The sequence below is a fragment of the Numida meleagris genome, chromosome 2 (genome assembly GCF_002078875.1).
Source record: "Numida meleagris isolate 19003 breed g44 Domestic line chromosome 2, NumMel1.0, whole genome shotgun sequence".
Taxonomy (NCBI): domain Eukaryota; kingdom Metazoa; phylum Chordata; class Aves; order Galliformes; family Numididae; genus Numida; species Numida meleagris.
Window position 1 is genome coordinate 45,909,862 of NC_034410.1, and position 14,542 is coordinate 45,924,403.

General features: G+C 41.0%; 1 protein-coding gene and 1 long non-coding RNA gene across 2 annotated transcripts in view; one reads left to right on the forward strand and one right to left on the reverse strand.

Moving 5' to 3' along the window:
• STAC (SH3 and cysteine rich domain) overlaps nt 1-14,542 on the forward strand; it is a 73,278-nt gene that overhangs the window by 39,662 nt on the left and 19,074 nt on the right. Inside the window, exons 3-6 of the mRNA XM_021386298.1 lie at nt 3,458-3,558; nt 6,008-6,089; nt 7,819-7,934; nt 12,137-12,209. Coding sequence (XP_021241973.1) covers nt 3,458-3,558; nt 6,008-6,089; nt 7,819-7,934; nt 12,137-12,209 — 372 coding nt within the window. The remainder of the gene's footprint in view (nt 1-3,457; nt 3,559-6,007; nt 6,090-7,818; nt 7,935-12,136; nt 12,210-14,542) is intronic.
• On the reverse strand, nt 6,877-12,129 carry LOC110393432. The gene is made up of 2 exons (XR_002435012.1): nt 10,039-12,129; nt 6,877-8,032 (listed from the first exon to the last, which is right to left on the reverse strand). It is a non-coding gene; the product is annotated as an uncharacterized LOC110393432 (long non-coding RNA).

Below are 14,542 nucleotides of genomic sequence, written 5' to 3' on the forward strand. Positions count from 1 at the left end.
GCTAGGGTGCTCAAAGTTTAGCTTAAGTGCTAGGTCTTTAGTTCCTCTATTTCTGATCCACCATAAATGGAGATGACTGGCATGTTCCAGGTGGATAAAGGCATTTCACTAAGTACTTTATACTAGTAGCTCCTGCTGTGCTGTAAAATTATGTAGAGGAGTAACTGCTAGTGGGAATAAATGGTGGGCTGCAGTCAGGCTGCCAGTTATTTAGTGACAGGACGCAGAGAGCAACATGACCAACAGAAGTCCCAGAGGAGAGTGTTTCAGTGTCCCAGGCTTCACAGGAATGGTGGCACTTCCAGACATTGCTATGACCATCTGAAATGTAATTCTCTCTGTTCCTCACATTTCAGTCTGCAAAAAGATTAACCCAGTGGGAATAAGCAAACCACAGAGTGGCTTTTAACTTTATACACACCCTGCTGCTCTATGGGAGACAAGTGAAACTGCCCAGGTTCCCCTTAAATAATCTTCTCCAGTGAGTCATTATTATTATTAATGTGTTTATTATCATTATTACTTTTAATCATTAATACTACTTATTTTTTCTATTTAAAGTATGCTTAGAACAAATCCCTTGCTTTCACATGCTCTCTGGAGGAATGTATTTGCCAATAGTGTTTCCCAACATTGCTATCTCCTGTGCCACCTCTTTAGGCTAATATGAAATGCCTCTCTTATTTTGGCACGACAGTCAACATGCTCACCCAGCTCTACATAACTTGCTTACAGCACCCGTGTTCTACCTGCTTTTTCCTTGTTTCAAACTACAGGGATGCCTACAAAAAACAACCCAATTCAAGCAACTACAAAGCCAACAGGCTTGCATGCATGTGACCCCAATGCCTAACCACAATGTAAGTCCTGGTCTCATTTACACCCGTTCCACATGCTGATCTGTCCTTCTCTGCACTGTGAGCTGTGGCTGCACCTCAGTTCTGAATCTCAGCAGCTGGGGGGCAGATACATTGTCAATATGTAGTTTTCTAACCTCTGGCGTGCTTTTGAAATATCTTAGCTATGATCCTCCTCCAAGGCTTGAGTTAGTGTGATGGAGATCAGAAACTGGAGAAGGAAGAATTATCCTGAGGGAAAATTAAAATATTTCCCATATAAATGTCTTTTTCAGAGCTTGAGGCATGATGCGTAAGTAAATATGGAATTAACTCTTCTTCTTTAAGCCCTTTGGTTATTCCTCAGAGGGAGGCAGGGAGATACATGCAAATTACTTCCAAGCTGCTTATCCCCACAATAGTAGTTAGTGACAATGAATTGATGATTGAAGCTTTTGCTAGTTAAAGGCAGTTTCATTTTGATTTTAAAATCTTTCTTGTAGACTCAAATGTGTGACTGAATTCTCTCTCTGAAGCAACTGTTTTCCTACCAGTAGGTAACAAATGGCATTCAGCAGTAGAAATATAGTATTACTTTTTGTAAATTATTCTGTTAGGCTGATCATGGTTCATTTCTACATGACCACAGATTTCTCTTCTAAAAAGCTGTTTTTTAAAAAAATAGCACACTCTACATGCATTTTGTACATCAGCTGGATGTGCTGTTACATCAACAAATGTGTCTCTCCTATGATCACACAGTTACGCCATGTAAGGACCAATATCCAGCTTGTAACATTAGCATTAACATGGATAGAATAGCATAATACACCCAGCAGAAAGGACTGTGGCACTGACTGCCCCTTCTGCTGAATCTCAGGAGTAACATTGTAAAGCAGGCAAGAGCTATGCACCACAGACCAGCATGAGAGAATTAGACACAGTGTAAACATCGATTTTAAGTACCTGTTGTGTAGGCAAAATATGACGACATTTTGCTTTTTTTCATTCCAACCTGTAGGTCTAATAAAATAATGTGGAGGAAGTCCTGTTTTCTCACAGCTGTCTGTGTTTGTCAGAGACCATCAGAAAGGGTGATACAGCATTTCGTCCTCAGTAACGCAAGCACAAAGCCACAGAAGTCAATATTGGTTTGAGCATGTGTTATTGATAGGAAAGCATAATGGGAAAAAATCCCCACAGCACACTAATCCAAGTGCAACCACACAGGAGAAAAAAAACCTACCCAACAGGGATATATTGCAGTAAATTTTGTGCTTATGAGGAAAAAAGAGCCCAGGGGTGAATCTAACTGCACATACCTGAGCAGTGAGGCACCATGCATTGACTCAGCCAAGAGGGGTCATGCAGGCAGCACCCAGGGGAGTGCACCCCAAAATGCCAAGATTTATTCACTCCCTATCTCTTCAACAGTCTCAGCAGGAAGGCAGTGAGTTTGCCTATTACCTGACCTGCAAACAACACACAAGTGGTAGGTCCAAGCCTGTCTCAGCGCAGCCATCCCCAGCTCTCGCAGCCTGCCTCCACCTGACTTGGAAGTGGCCACTTCAGAGATCTCTTCCTCTGAAAGTGTTCCCAACAAGGCTTATTTTCTGGCACCAACTTGATGCATCTTACCCTGAAGTGCTTCATTCAGAAGCAGCATTTCACTGAATGCAGTCAGCAATGTGTATGTGATGTGTACTCAAATAATCAAGGTCTACATGAGTACTTTCAGATGTGGGATCTTCTGACTCCTCTGACTAATATTCCTATCATGTCTGACTAATGAGGGCTAGTTTAAAATGTCAAGAGTTTTTTTTCTTTTTATTTTTACTACCTTGTTTCTTATTCACAGTCAATGGTAATGAACTGACATGCTGTTTACTCATCCCATTTACACAGTCCTGGGGCAGGAGGAAAAGAGTTGCTGCAGCTTAACTGCTACTGTGTGGTTCAGGAAGTCTTATGGGTGTATGAATAAGAGTGACTGTTCCTTCCTGGAAGACAGACTATACTCTGTCTTTTAAGAGTAGGTCCACACTGAGTGTAATTCACAGCTACTGTTCCACAGTACTGGGAGAAGTCTGCCTTTTTCAAAATTTCTGCTGGAGCTCCCTAACGTGTAGCACCAGATTCTTCCATTGCAATTGAAGGAGAGCAAAATCAGGTTCATGGGATCCTTGCTGTCCAGCTCAGGGATGTGCAAGGTACAAGAAGCAATTCCTGCGTGCCTCTGAACACTGGTCTGGGGAAGAAAGAGTGGCAGCCTCTTGGGTACATGAATGGGCAATGCTAAGCAATCTGGCTCAGCATCCTCACACTATCACACAACAGGGCCTCTTCCAATATATATCCAAAGGCAGCACTAGCCTGGGAAGGAGCCTGAAGGAGAAGTGCCTGAACTGAAAAGACTGTTTAAAAAAAAAAAAAAAAAAAAAAAAGCATGTATAAACATGCATTAAAAAGTAGACAAGGCAAGGTTTGCCATCAGTATTTACACTACCACCACTGATGTTCCCATGAGCTCTTTCAGGTCATTCATTAAATGCATGGAAATTTGTTAAGTGCATGGAAACTATTGATTTTGTCTAATCAAATCATTTCCGTGCATTTCACAGGGACAAACGCTAAGCATGGACTGCGCTGTAAGGCTTGTAAGATGAGCATCCACCACAAGTGTGCAGACAGTATTGGACAACAGCGTTGCATGGGCAAGCTGGTAAGTAAGCAGCCCAGGGCTGCAAGTGCAGTGGGGGACACTTTGCTTTGTGAAGCTGAATATTAAAATTAATTCCCACAATTTAAACTATACTTAATGTAGTGGAAATCACCATGGGGAAAGCTACCAATTAGTCAAAATATTTCAGTGGAGTTTAACAAGTAAAAAATCTTTCACATTATCTTTTATTGTTTTTTTCCATGGTTACGACTTGAAGAATAAGCATAATTCATCTTTAAAAAGAAAACTGAAAGATATTTCACGGTGAGACACTACAGAGCTTGCAGAAATCTTTCAGTAGGAGAGGCTTGGAGGAGCCCTGCCTTGTATGGCACACAGCACCTCAGTGCCTGTGTTATTGGCAAAGGCAGGATACTCTATTTGAAAAGATTCTAACTTAACTTGGTGACTTTTTATGGGAAAATGATTCATTTGGTTACTCCTGGGGGAAAAAAAAAGGACTTACTTAGAAAAATGACAATTTGGCATAAGAAAGTTATTGGAATATAAAAACTGGGTACACGTGTTCACAGAGTGATAGAATCATAGAATATCATGAGTTGGAAGGGACTCACAAGAATCATCAAGTCCAGCTCCCGACTCCACAGAGGACCTCCCAGAATTCAAGGCCTATGTCTGAGAGTGTTGTGCAAATATTTCTTGAACTCTGGCAGCCTGGGGCTGTGCCCACCACCCTCTGTTGAAGAACCTGTCCCTAACCCCCAACCTGACCCTCCCCTGACCCAGGTACAGTTTGAGCTGCCATGGCACAATGCTGGCTCAGATTCAACTTGCCATCAGCCAGAGCCCAGACCCCTTTCTGTGGGGCAGCTCTCCTGCCTCTTGTCCCCATGTCTGTACATATGTCCTGGGCTGCCCCTTCCTAGGTGCAGAATTTGGCAGTTGCTCTTGTTCAACTTCATGTGGTTGGTAATTGTCCAGTTTCTGTTTCAGATTATTTCGGTTCTGTTGCAAACATGTGCCAGCTGAAGGCAAATCTGAACTAAGTATAAACAGCCTCGCTATGTTAAATGATTAGAAAAACAAGCATTGTCTTCAAAAAGGCTAGAAAACCTACTTCTCCCTGGAAAGATCTTTTCAAGTATATTCAATGATTGCTGTTGTTGTTCATAGTCCTGAAGCAAATCTTTATTTGCTCAAAGTGTAATCATAGTCCTAGTTTGGTGCTTTCTGGTATAGGAAGTTGATCCGTGAAGAGCAAAATTATCTCATTGCAGGCTTGGGACAAGCCAAATATTAAATCACGTTAATTGTTTCACACATTGCCTGATTCCAGCCTCAACTCTTGTGGTAATCAGTTTGCAAAAACAGAAAACAAGAGGCCAAATTTATAGCAGGAAGAATTCCAGCAGAGTCATGGGAGTTTTATGAGTTCATGTGGTGTCTGAATTTAGTTTGGGTCTAAACCGACGCTGGGGAATCTGGAATTTGTTTCTTTAAGTAACCAAATTTTTCAGCCCCCTTGCTCCTTTTCAATCCATACTGCAGCTCATTAGTGAAAGAACTAGTTCTGTATAATTTTTAATGTATACTGAATATAAGATACAGAAAATATGCACATCCTCATGAGGCCTTTCCACTTCTTACTATGGCTAGATGTTCTCACAGCCTGCAAAGATTAGAGATCTGAGAGAACTTCTGTGTATCTCTAATGTCTTGAATGGCATTTCCAATGACTTCGGTGATAGCACCTTCTTTTTGGGTACTCAGCCTTTGCATGAAGTATTTCCAATCTGAGATGGTGAACAGAAAAATAACAAGAAATATTCAGTCTTCTAAGAATCGTTTATAGAGAGATATAGGGCACCATTATTGACCATGATGGGTATTCTTTAGTGATGTAGCTTGAGTTGTTAGAGCATTTTTCTACAAATAGACATTTAGGGGACATTTGGTGATGACTTGGGGAGTTTTTAGACCTTGCAAGGCAAAAAAAAAAAAAAGAGTGGAAACTGTGGTCAGTCAGCAGCAAGTTTTAGAAAAACCAAAAAAACTGATACATGAAAACATGGGGAAGAATAGATGCATATTTAGCAAATGCAAAACAGTGCAAATTCACATCACATAAGAAGAAATGGAGAAGGGAACATGGAGCTTCTCAGAACATCTAATGATTCAGCACTTCTGCTGCAATTAATTAGTGATGGTTTTTGTGTAAGACAAAAGAGACAAGAGGCTGGAAATGAGCTCCTCCTTTTTCCACACAAATACGGGAAATTAGTTTTTTCCAGGAGAAAAATTAAATAAAACCCTGATCTCTGCACCCCACAGTGACTCAACAACAGAAGGCAAATTTCCAGTCTCACCACACTTTGCAGAAAAAAAAAAAAAGCTCTGTTATGCCACAAGCCAAATTGCTGAGGTTATTTCTTCTATGTCAATCATGGCAGCAATGCACTTCACATGTTTTTGCTTTCTCTCTCTCCAGCCAAAGGGATTTCGACGGTACTACAGCTCACCACTTCTCATTCATGAACAGTTTGGCTGCATCAAAGAAGTGATGCCTATTGGTAGGTTCTGATTGCTTTTCTTTTCAGTCTCCCTTTGGCAGTGCTCTGCAACAGCAGCAGCAGACTTCCAGCCATGGTATTTGCCCTCAGCTGCCTTCCAGCTCCTTTCAGTGACTGGATGCCCTTCTGCCGTCTCAGGAAAGGACCACTTCAAAGATACAAAGCTGGAAGAGGAGAGGGTGTGTTTATTGTGTGTTTCACTCAAAACCTGTTACATGTAACCTCCTAGCAATCATTCTGTTTATAATAATAACTACCTGAGCTCCAAGTAAGGAACTTAGGAAGAAACTGTGGAATACTGAAGTGAAGGTCTCAGCTGGGAAGAACCACTTTAGAGACAGAGATCACAACAATGGGATGCATTTAAACCACTGGTCTGGCCCTTAAGGGACTTTGCAAGGTTCTTGCTCTTTTTTCAGCCACTCTTTTTACTTTTCTTATTTTTTTTCCTTAAATAATGTTTCTGCAGTTTGTCCAAGACTTTAAAAGACCACATGTTACTCACTGTAATACCTGAAAAGAAAAATTTCTGAAATGGAGAAATTGAGTTGGTCCTGGATAATACTTCTTCCCAGTCAGAAGTAGTCTGAGCAGGCAAACTTGGCAGTATAAAAAGATGAATCCCAAAAGTAAACAGTCAGTTTAAAATGGCTTACCTGAGAACACTTATTTTGTTGTTTAGAAAAAAAGAAAGTCAGTTACATAGATTTCATCTAAGTTTCTCTTTCTAAAATCCCCTCCATCATTGTCATTTTTGTCATAAGTAATTGAAGCATTCTGAGCAATCTCTGACTTAAAAATGAGATGTACTTTGTTCCCATCAAAAATCAAAGTCCCAGGCATTTTTTTAGTACTTTGCTCTCCTGTACAATGTTACTAAGATGTTGTATTCTAAGCTTCTGCTGCCTGGTATGACAAGGGAAGCTGAGGTCTGACAAGGCAGTATGTATAAAAGAGTTTCATCTGGATCCATTCATGCCAGTTGAAGACGTTCATTTCTCCTCCATGGGAGATTACTTTGGGACTAGCTAAGAGGGTGAGTGTGGGAGTGAAAATGATCAGACATGACAGTGGGGGTGGTGGCCTTTCTGGCTACCCCTAGACTGTGCTGAGCAACCTGAAACACATTTCCAATAGCAGGTATCTTCTCATGACTGCCCCCAGTTCCCACATGGTCCCACACTGGGACTATCAACACCTTCCCAGGAAGATCCAGTTCATCTTATTTATCCACATTATCCCACTAACAGCACCGTGAGCGTTAGTGGCATAAAGTTGAAAGCCCCTACACCACCCCGATGCTCAGGGAAGAAGAAAGTTTTTTTCCATTAAGTATGCTGCGTGGAGAGCAATCTAAGAAGTTAGTGGTAGGAATAGGAAGGAAACATGGATTAAAGCCTCCTGTTGACTCACTCATGTCAGTGTAGACAGCACAGGTGGTGTTTAGGGAAGGAGGATTGCAGGTAGACTGAGATGAGGCAATGACAGGGACTCAGAGGCCCCGTGTGAAGGAAATGTAATCTTAATGTGAGCAAAGACACAGCAAAAAGTCACTAGCAAAAGCCAATTCTACTAAGTTCTTCAAATGCTATCAGGATAGTCTCTCAACTTGTTTTTCTAAACATGTATCCCAACATGTCAGTTCAAGCAGATGCTTCTACAAGTGGAGCAGGAAACTGGGCAGAAATATCTTTGGGGACTGATGCATGTTTTGCTCCTTCCATTGCAGCCTGTGGCAATAAGGTTGATCCTGTGTATGAAACTCTCCGCTTTGGGACTTCTTTAGCCCAGAAAACAAAGAAGGGCAGTTCTGGAAGTGGATCTGATTCTCCCAATAGGAACTCTGTAAGTATCCAGCATCTTTCTTCCATTTACTTTGTGGAGAAGCAATACATATTCATTGACAGGAGTTTGTTCTGGAGTTCACAAAACTGTATTTCAAGCTGTAAAAAAAACACACACAAAAAGAAAACACCAGCAAACTCATTCCCAGCTCCCAAGATGAGTCAAGGATACTTTGTTTTTATAAACTCAGTATCTTTTAGATGACTCTTGAGAAAAAGAGAAGAATACAAATTAAGCAAATAATCTTTCATTGGACTGGAAAAAGAAATTATGTTCTTTCTTTTTCTTTTGGTCTACCTATGTAAAAATGAATAGAAAACAGAAATATTTAACAGTGATGCCAGAATGGACATCCTGCCTGCTATTGATAGTGTACATTTGCCCATCACACCAGTGACAGTGATAAGTTGGAGTACTCAGCGCCCAGATTTAGTTCATTTTATTCTCATGAGAGAAACATCAGAGATTTAACCTCCTCTCTCCAAACCTCAAATGCTGACAGGTATTCTCAGCCTGTTATAACCAGCCTAAGAGATTTTCACCTCCATATTAAAACTTATCATTCATTCTCCCCCATCGTGGAAGTCACTTTCTTCCGGACCATGGCAAGAGAGTGAAGAATGGGGACAAGGGAAGAAAGAGTTCCCTTAGCCCTGCCTGCTGTAAATCCCTGCTTAGTCCAACAATTCCTCTTGACAGTTAGGGTAAAGAGGCTTTTCAACAGTATTGGTGTCCACAAGGTCAGACTATCTCTTTCATTTTTTTCCAATAGATTCTCCTCACATCTCAAAAAGGAATCACAACTAAATGCACTGCAGACTGGAGCTGATTGTCATGTCTAAAAATTAGACCCATGCTATCTGACAATCTTTCCTTCGCTCACCTCAAAAAAAAACTTACCATGCACAGAAACACTGCAAGACTTGGTCTCCAGGCCTCTGTGCAAATATTTACATGTTTAATTTAAATTTGAGCTAAAATATAGTTATGTTTAGTACAATGTTTTCCTAGGATTCAAAAGTATGCTCATTCACATGAGTGAACTGTAACTTAACATGGCATAGGTGGTCTCTAAACAGATATTCATTTCTCAGATGGGAAGAAGACAAATTTACCCAAGAACTGAGAGAAATCTGCAAGGGAGTTATTAACGGACATGTCCTTCATCCACTCTTGTTTGTGCCTTAAAAGGAATTTTGTAATTTTCATTCTATTTTAAAAGCCAAAGTGACTCTACCACCTGTCACACTGTGATTACACTTCTTTCTTTCAATTATTTCATTTACTTGAAACAGAAGTTCTACAAATGCAATTATTGCTTTCTAAATCAATAAAGCATTATGTTGAATTATGAATGACTACTCAAGCGTAGAAATCATGAATGCTGTGTTTTCCCTAGAGAAGTGATCATAACTAGGTAGGGTGTGGGTGTAGAATGAGGAACGCAGGTTCATTATGGGAATTTCTGCAGGGTATTGAGGCTGAGAGAGAATGTAAAACGTGTCAGCATACAGAAAATAGAAAACACTAGAGAACTGAATAAACAGGCATGTGAAACCACAAGTTCTGCTGGTGCAAGCCTGTGGATTAAGTCAAGAACAAAAAACAGGGACAGACCCAACCCTCATCAACACGATGGGGCTTCACAACTGTGATGTGTGACGAAGGAGCAGGCACTGACTAGTGACCAGAGCAGGGGATGAGAAAGAGCCCTTCGAGCCCAGGTAAAAATGCATCAGAGCATGCAAGCTATCAGTGCCTGTGCAGTTAATAACACACAGGGACTAAAATTCCTTCCCAGGGGTCCTCCCTTCCCACTTCTGTGCTGCCCTGCTCCTCTCAAAACAGAAGCAGCAATTCAGCTGTGAGGCTTACAGCATCATTGAGACTTTGCAGCTCAATTGCGCCCCAACCCTGGCAGCTGGGGAGTGCTTCAGGGTTCTGCCACAGGACCAAACCAGGGACATGCTGACACCTGGGTTCCTACTGCACCTCACAAATGTGTCCAAGCCATGAGAGTGTTAGCTCAGATTCAGAGCAGTATGGCTGTACCTTCCAAGGATAGTTAACAGCAAAGGCAACAAGCCCAGGAGCCGTGCCCTACCTCTACAACTTCCAGGACTGAAGCTCACGTCTGCCCAAAGTAGAGATACCATCTTGCTCTGAACTTGCCGAGGTATTTTTAATATGACTGAGCAGTGTGGATGCACTGTGATTTTCAGCCTGGATTCTGCATTTCCTGTAAAAGAAAGTAGCCATATGTTCCAGATTTACTACCTACTGCTTCCTTCAAAATGTGCTTCTTCAACCCACACTTATATAGAAAGTCACTTGAGGTGATACAAATGTGATTCCAGTTCTTATTAGTCTTCTCAAAAGCAGCTTTGTACCTCTACCATTTCCATTAGACTCTGCCATACACATCTTGTCTGAAAAGTCCTTAAATGTAAGTGATGTTATTTCAGGAGGTTTTGGATGAGTTATATACTAAGGAGACAGTCACTGCACATCCCATATGCAGTAGTACCCAAGAAAGTATGAAGCTAATCAGTAATTTTGATGCTAGTTCATGAAGACTGAGGAGCATGCCGCAGCAGTGGGCTGAAAAATAGTTGGTACTTGCTATTTCATCAAAGCCAGTCTTTCCCTCCCCCACCCAGCAACTAGCAATCCCTAGCTATGCTCTACTCTGACTCATTGCTATGATTTCTATTGCAGTCCCTTCTCACCCAGGGGTGACCCATTTGTACAAGGTGCAAGACAAGCATGACCTTTTCCTAAAGGGTGAAGTCTAAACACAGTGCATGATAGAAAACAAAGTAGAAGGCTCTGAAAATAGTAAGAGAGACATGATAATCACAGGATACCTGCGGCATAAATCTACTTTTAACTTTGTCATTCATCAATATATTTGCAATGAGAAGTAGCTAAGAAATAAAATTCCTAGGAAATATACTAAATTGCTGAAGTATTTTCTAAAATGAAAGTTTTGTTGTCAATGCTAATGAAAGGAAAAAATCATATAAAATCTGCAAAGCGATTCAGACTTTGCACTCCCTGAACAAAGGCAGTGGATATTTCTCATTTGTTTTTTTTTCATGAAATGCAGGCAGAGGTCTACAAAACACCAGACAGAAGTGTGTATTTAGTATAATTCTAGAGTATTGTGGAATAATTAAATCCTTCCATCTGTCTTACAATCCTGTTAACAAGAAATAAATAAAGCTCAGGGGTACATAGGGACTTACAGTTTTTCATATTGGAAACATTGTCCTCATCTTCAGTTTAAAGTTTTGTTTGTTTGTTTGTTTGTATGGTGATGTTTTATCCAAAAGAAGTCATAGGTGGGAAGTTCAGAAAGAGAAACTCCGTGAGGTTAGATTGGGACAGAGCTGTTTGGAGGGGCTCCTGGTTCCTGTCAGGCTATACATGGAGAAGCCAACTACCCAGCTGAGGAATCCAGCGCCTTACGCAGAGTGCATTTGAGAGGCTTGGGATTTTGTCATCCCATGTTTTCCCGTGCCCTAGAACAATGGGTCCCTAATCGTGATTGACATTAATATGGTACGCATAAGAAATCGTAGTAATTCTAACAACAATATTTGGGCTTCATTTGTCGCTCACTGTACCACCCAGATGACTATTTAAAAAGAAATCGAAGGCAGATATTTCAAGGCTGGCTTCACGAGTCCATTGCACTCCATCTCCTTTTTTTTCACAGAATGTTAACAATTAAAATCACAGTTCTCTTACAGTTATTTTACTGAAAAATGTGTTCGGGGTTAATAAATTGTTAGTCAGTAGTTTCAGTTAATGACCAGTCTCTTCTGTAGTCAGCTACGCAGAAAATCTTCATCATCTCCAACTTCCCCAAACTTCTCTTTTATACAGACACTTTTACTGTTTAACACAGTCAATTATTCCTTAACTTTCACTTTACTTTACACTGCAGAAATGTTTTGTACTGAAGGCAGGAAATTTTCTCTGGAGTCCTTTGTGCACTTTTATTGCTCCCTATAAAGTAGGGTATTTGTTGTGCACCACCAGATACAATGTTTTCTGCAGTCCCATCAGGCGGACTTGCTCTGCTCTGATAGCACCCGAGTGCTGCGTTCCCCAAAGGCTCGTGTGAGGTTTTATTTCACCTTGTTGCTTGCTTTCCCTGGCTTTTCCCATCTCATCTGCTCTCTCTGTCCCTGCAGACAGCTGATCTGGCAGAAGTTCCTGAGGAAGCCGATAGCAGCCTTGACATAAGCAGGAAACGCAGCAACAGTGGTGAGTGCTGCTAGGCCAGGATGGCATCTTTGCGTGTGTAGAATCTATTCCTGGCTTTGGAAGGGGAAGGTGGATGGGGCAACAAGCTAGTGAAAGAATTTGGGGAATGGTTTTTTGAGCGTCAGGTGAGATCTGAGCCACTGGTTTCCATAACTTGTTTTGTCTAGACCTGACACTGGACAAGGTTCAGGACTGTTATCCTTATCTATCCTTATTTCCTGTGCTTTGTGACTGTAGGCTAGTCACTTAAAAAGCTTCGGTTCCTCATTGGCAAAGTGGAACAAAAATAAGACTTCTCTTTCCATATGTCTGACTTGTCTACATGTCTCTATATACCATAATCTCTTTGGTATAGGAAATAAATCATATAATATCCATATGCCTGTAAAATATACATCACAATGAATCCTGATTATAATTGCATCTTCTCAGTACAGCTACAGAATGTGCCCCCATAATATTAATAGCCAATTCTTTTGTCTGCTTTTCAGAGAGTAATGCTTTTACAGCATTGGCATGATAGCATTTTTGAGACCAGAGCTGAGCGATGAAATCTCAGCTACTGTGGGATGGTGTACATGATCTTCTTTTTGAATTCAGTCGTGGCAAGGGAAGCAATAAGTACAAAGTGGGTTGGAGCACTTTTAGTAAAACTACAGGACCAAACCATCAGTGACTTCCCTAGCACAAGGAGGCTACTCTGGTAAATTTCACATGAGATGTACACTGCAAAAATAAATCACAGGGAGCATAGCTTTTTTCTGTTAGACCCCTTGCCCTCCTCACATGCAGCTGTCAATTCACGTGCATGAGATGCCAGCTTTAGCTGTTCGTTCCACTTTCATGCTGTCTCCTTCTTATTCCTTCCTTTCCAAGTGGTCCTATCACTTCTCCTCACCGTGTTCAGTCATTTCCTCCCTTTCATTTTGTGAACATCCCATCTATGCTATCTTCTTTCTCCTGACAGTTTATTTTGCTTTTCCATCTCACCAATGTGCATTGATCTGACTTGGTTAAAGACAAAGAATTAAGCCTACTTCACATTTTGTAATCCTGCCCACCTGAGATTAATTTGATCTTGTCTGAGTTTCCTGTTTGGCCTTGCCTGAGTTTCCTGATAACTTTTTTTCATTGTTGAACAGCAGTTTAATTTCTGAAACTGAAAGAAACTTTTTTTGCTGTGAGATCTGCCCTCGCTGAATGCACTAAGAGGCATTCAAGGAACTTACTGAAAGAGATTAGTTTAAAAACCCAGCATGTGTCAAACCTCCAAATAACTTCCGCGGCACATTAACGATTCCTTTGATCACCACTGGCTTTTTACAATCCACCCTTCAGAGGCTCAGGGTATAAATTATGCATCAGTCACTCCAAAAATTTCCCCTTGGTAGATTTTTAATAAACTGCCCGCACTGTTTGCACAAGCTGTGGAAATGGTAAAATCCTTTTCAGACTGTCAAAATCTCTGGGTTTTTCTGTGGTTTTTTTTGGTTGTTTTTTTCTTTTCTTTTTTTTCTCTTTTTTTTTTTTTTTTTCCTCTTTTGCTGCTAGGGCAAGCAAATATGAAAGGAGATGGATTTATGTTTTGTAGAGACATGAACAACAGAGCTGTATGGCTTTCAGACTCCAGTGCCTCCTAGAAATATCCAGAGACCATGAACTAAATAGAGATTAAAAATTTAGGAAAGTAAATTCAAAATGTTGCTGCAGGGTGATTCACCACTCCTTGTTCCTCTGTTGTCCCCTGCCCCTTTAGCAGGCAGTTCCACATTAATGCCTTGATGAATCAGGTTCATTCCAGTTATTTTTGTTCCAATAAAAACCTGCACTCTGCAAACAAGATTTTAGGAACATGCACATTTGAGCCTCTTTGTTTAAAGAGAAAGAGTAGAAAGGACTCAGCACATGTGGCAATGGAATCAACCCTATAGGCATGTGACAGCAACTTCAGGGGATGATGGTTTATTTCAGGCCCTGGCACACAAACTATCCAGCAAATCTGCCAGGTTTACAATTCTAAGATGACATACCTAATCGCCAGTGCTTCAGCCCCCTCTAAGCCAGTTACACTCCTTCCTTGCTGTGAATTACCATCTGTATCGGAAGCCCCCCAGGCCAAATTGTACTTTTAAAAGTATGTATGAGCCTGTTATCAACAGGGATTTCAGCAAATGTGAGACTCTTTCCTGGCAAAGCCAGATTTGGTGAGCATTTCCCCACATACACAAGGATATGTGTATCCCATGCCAACCTCATGAACTTCAGCAAGGCCAAATACAAGGTCGTGCATCTGGGTCAGGGCAATCTCAAGCACAGATACAAGTTGGGCGGAG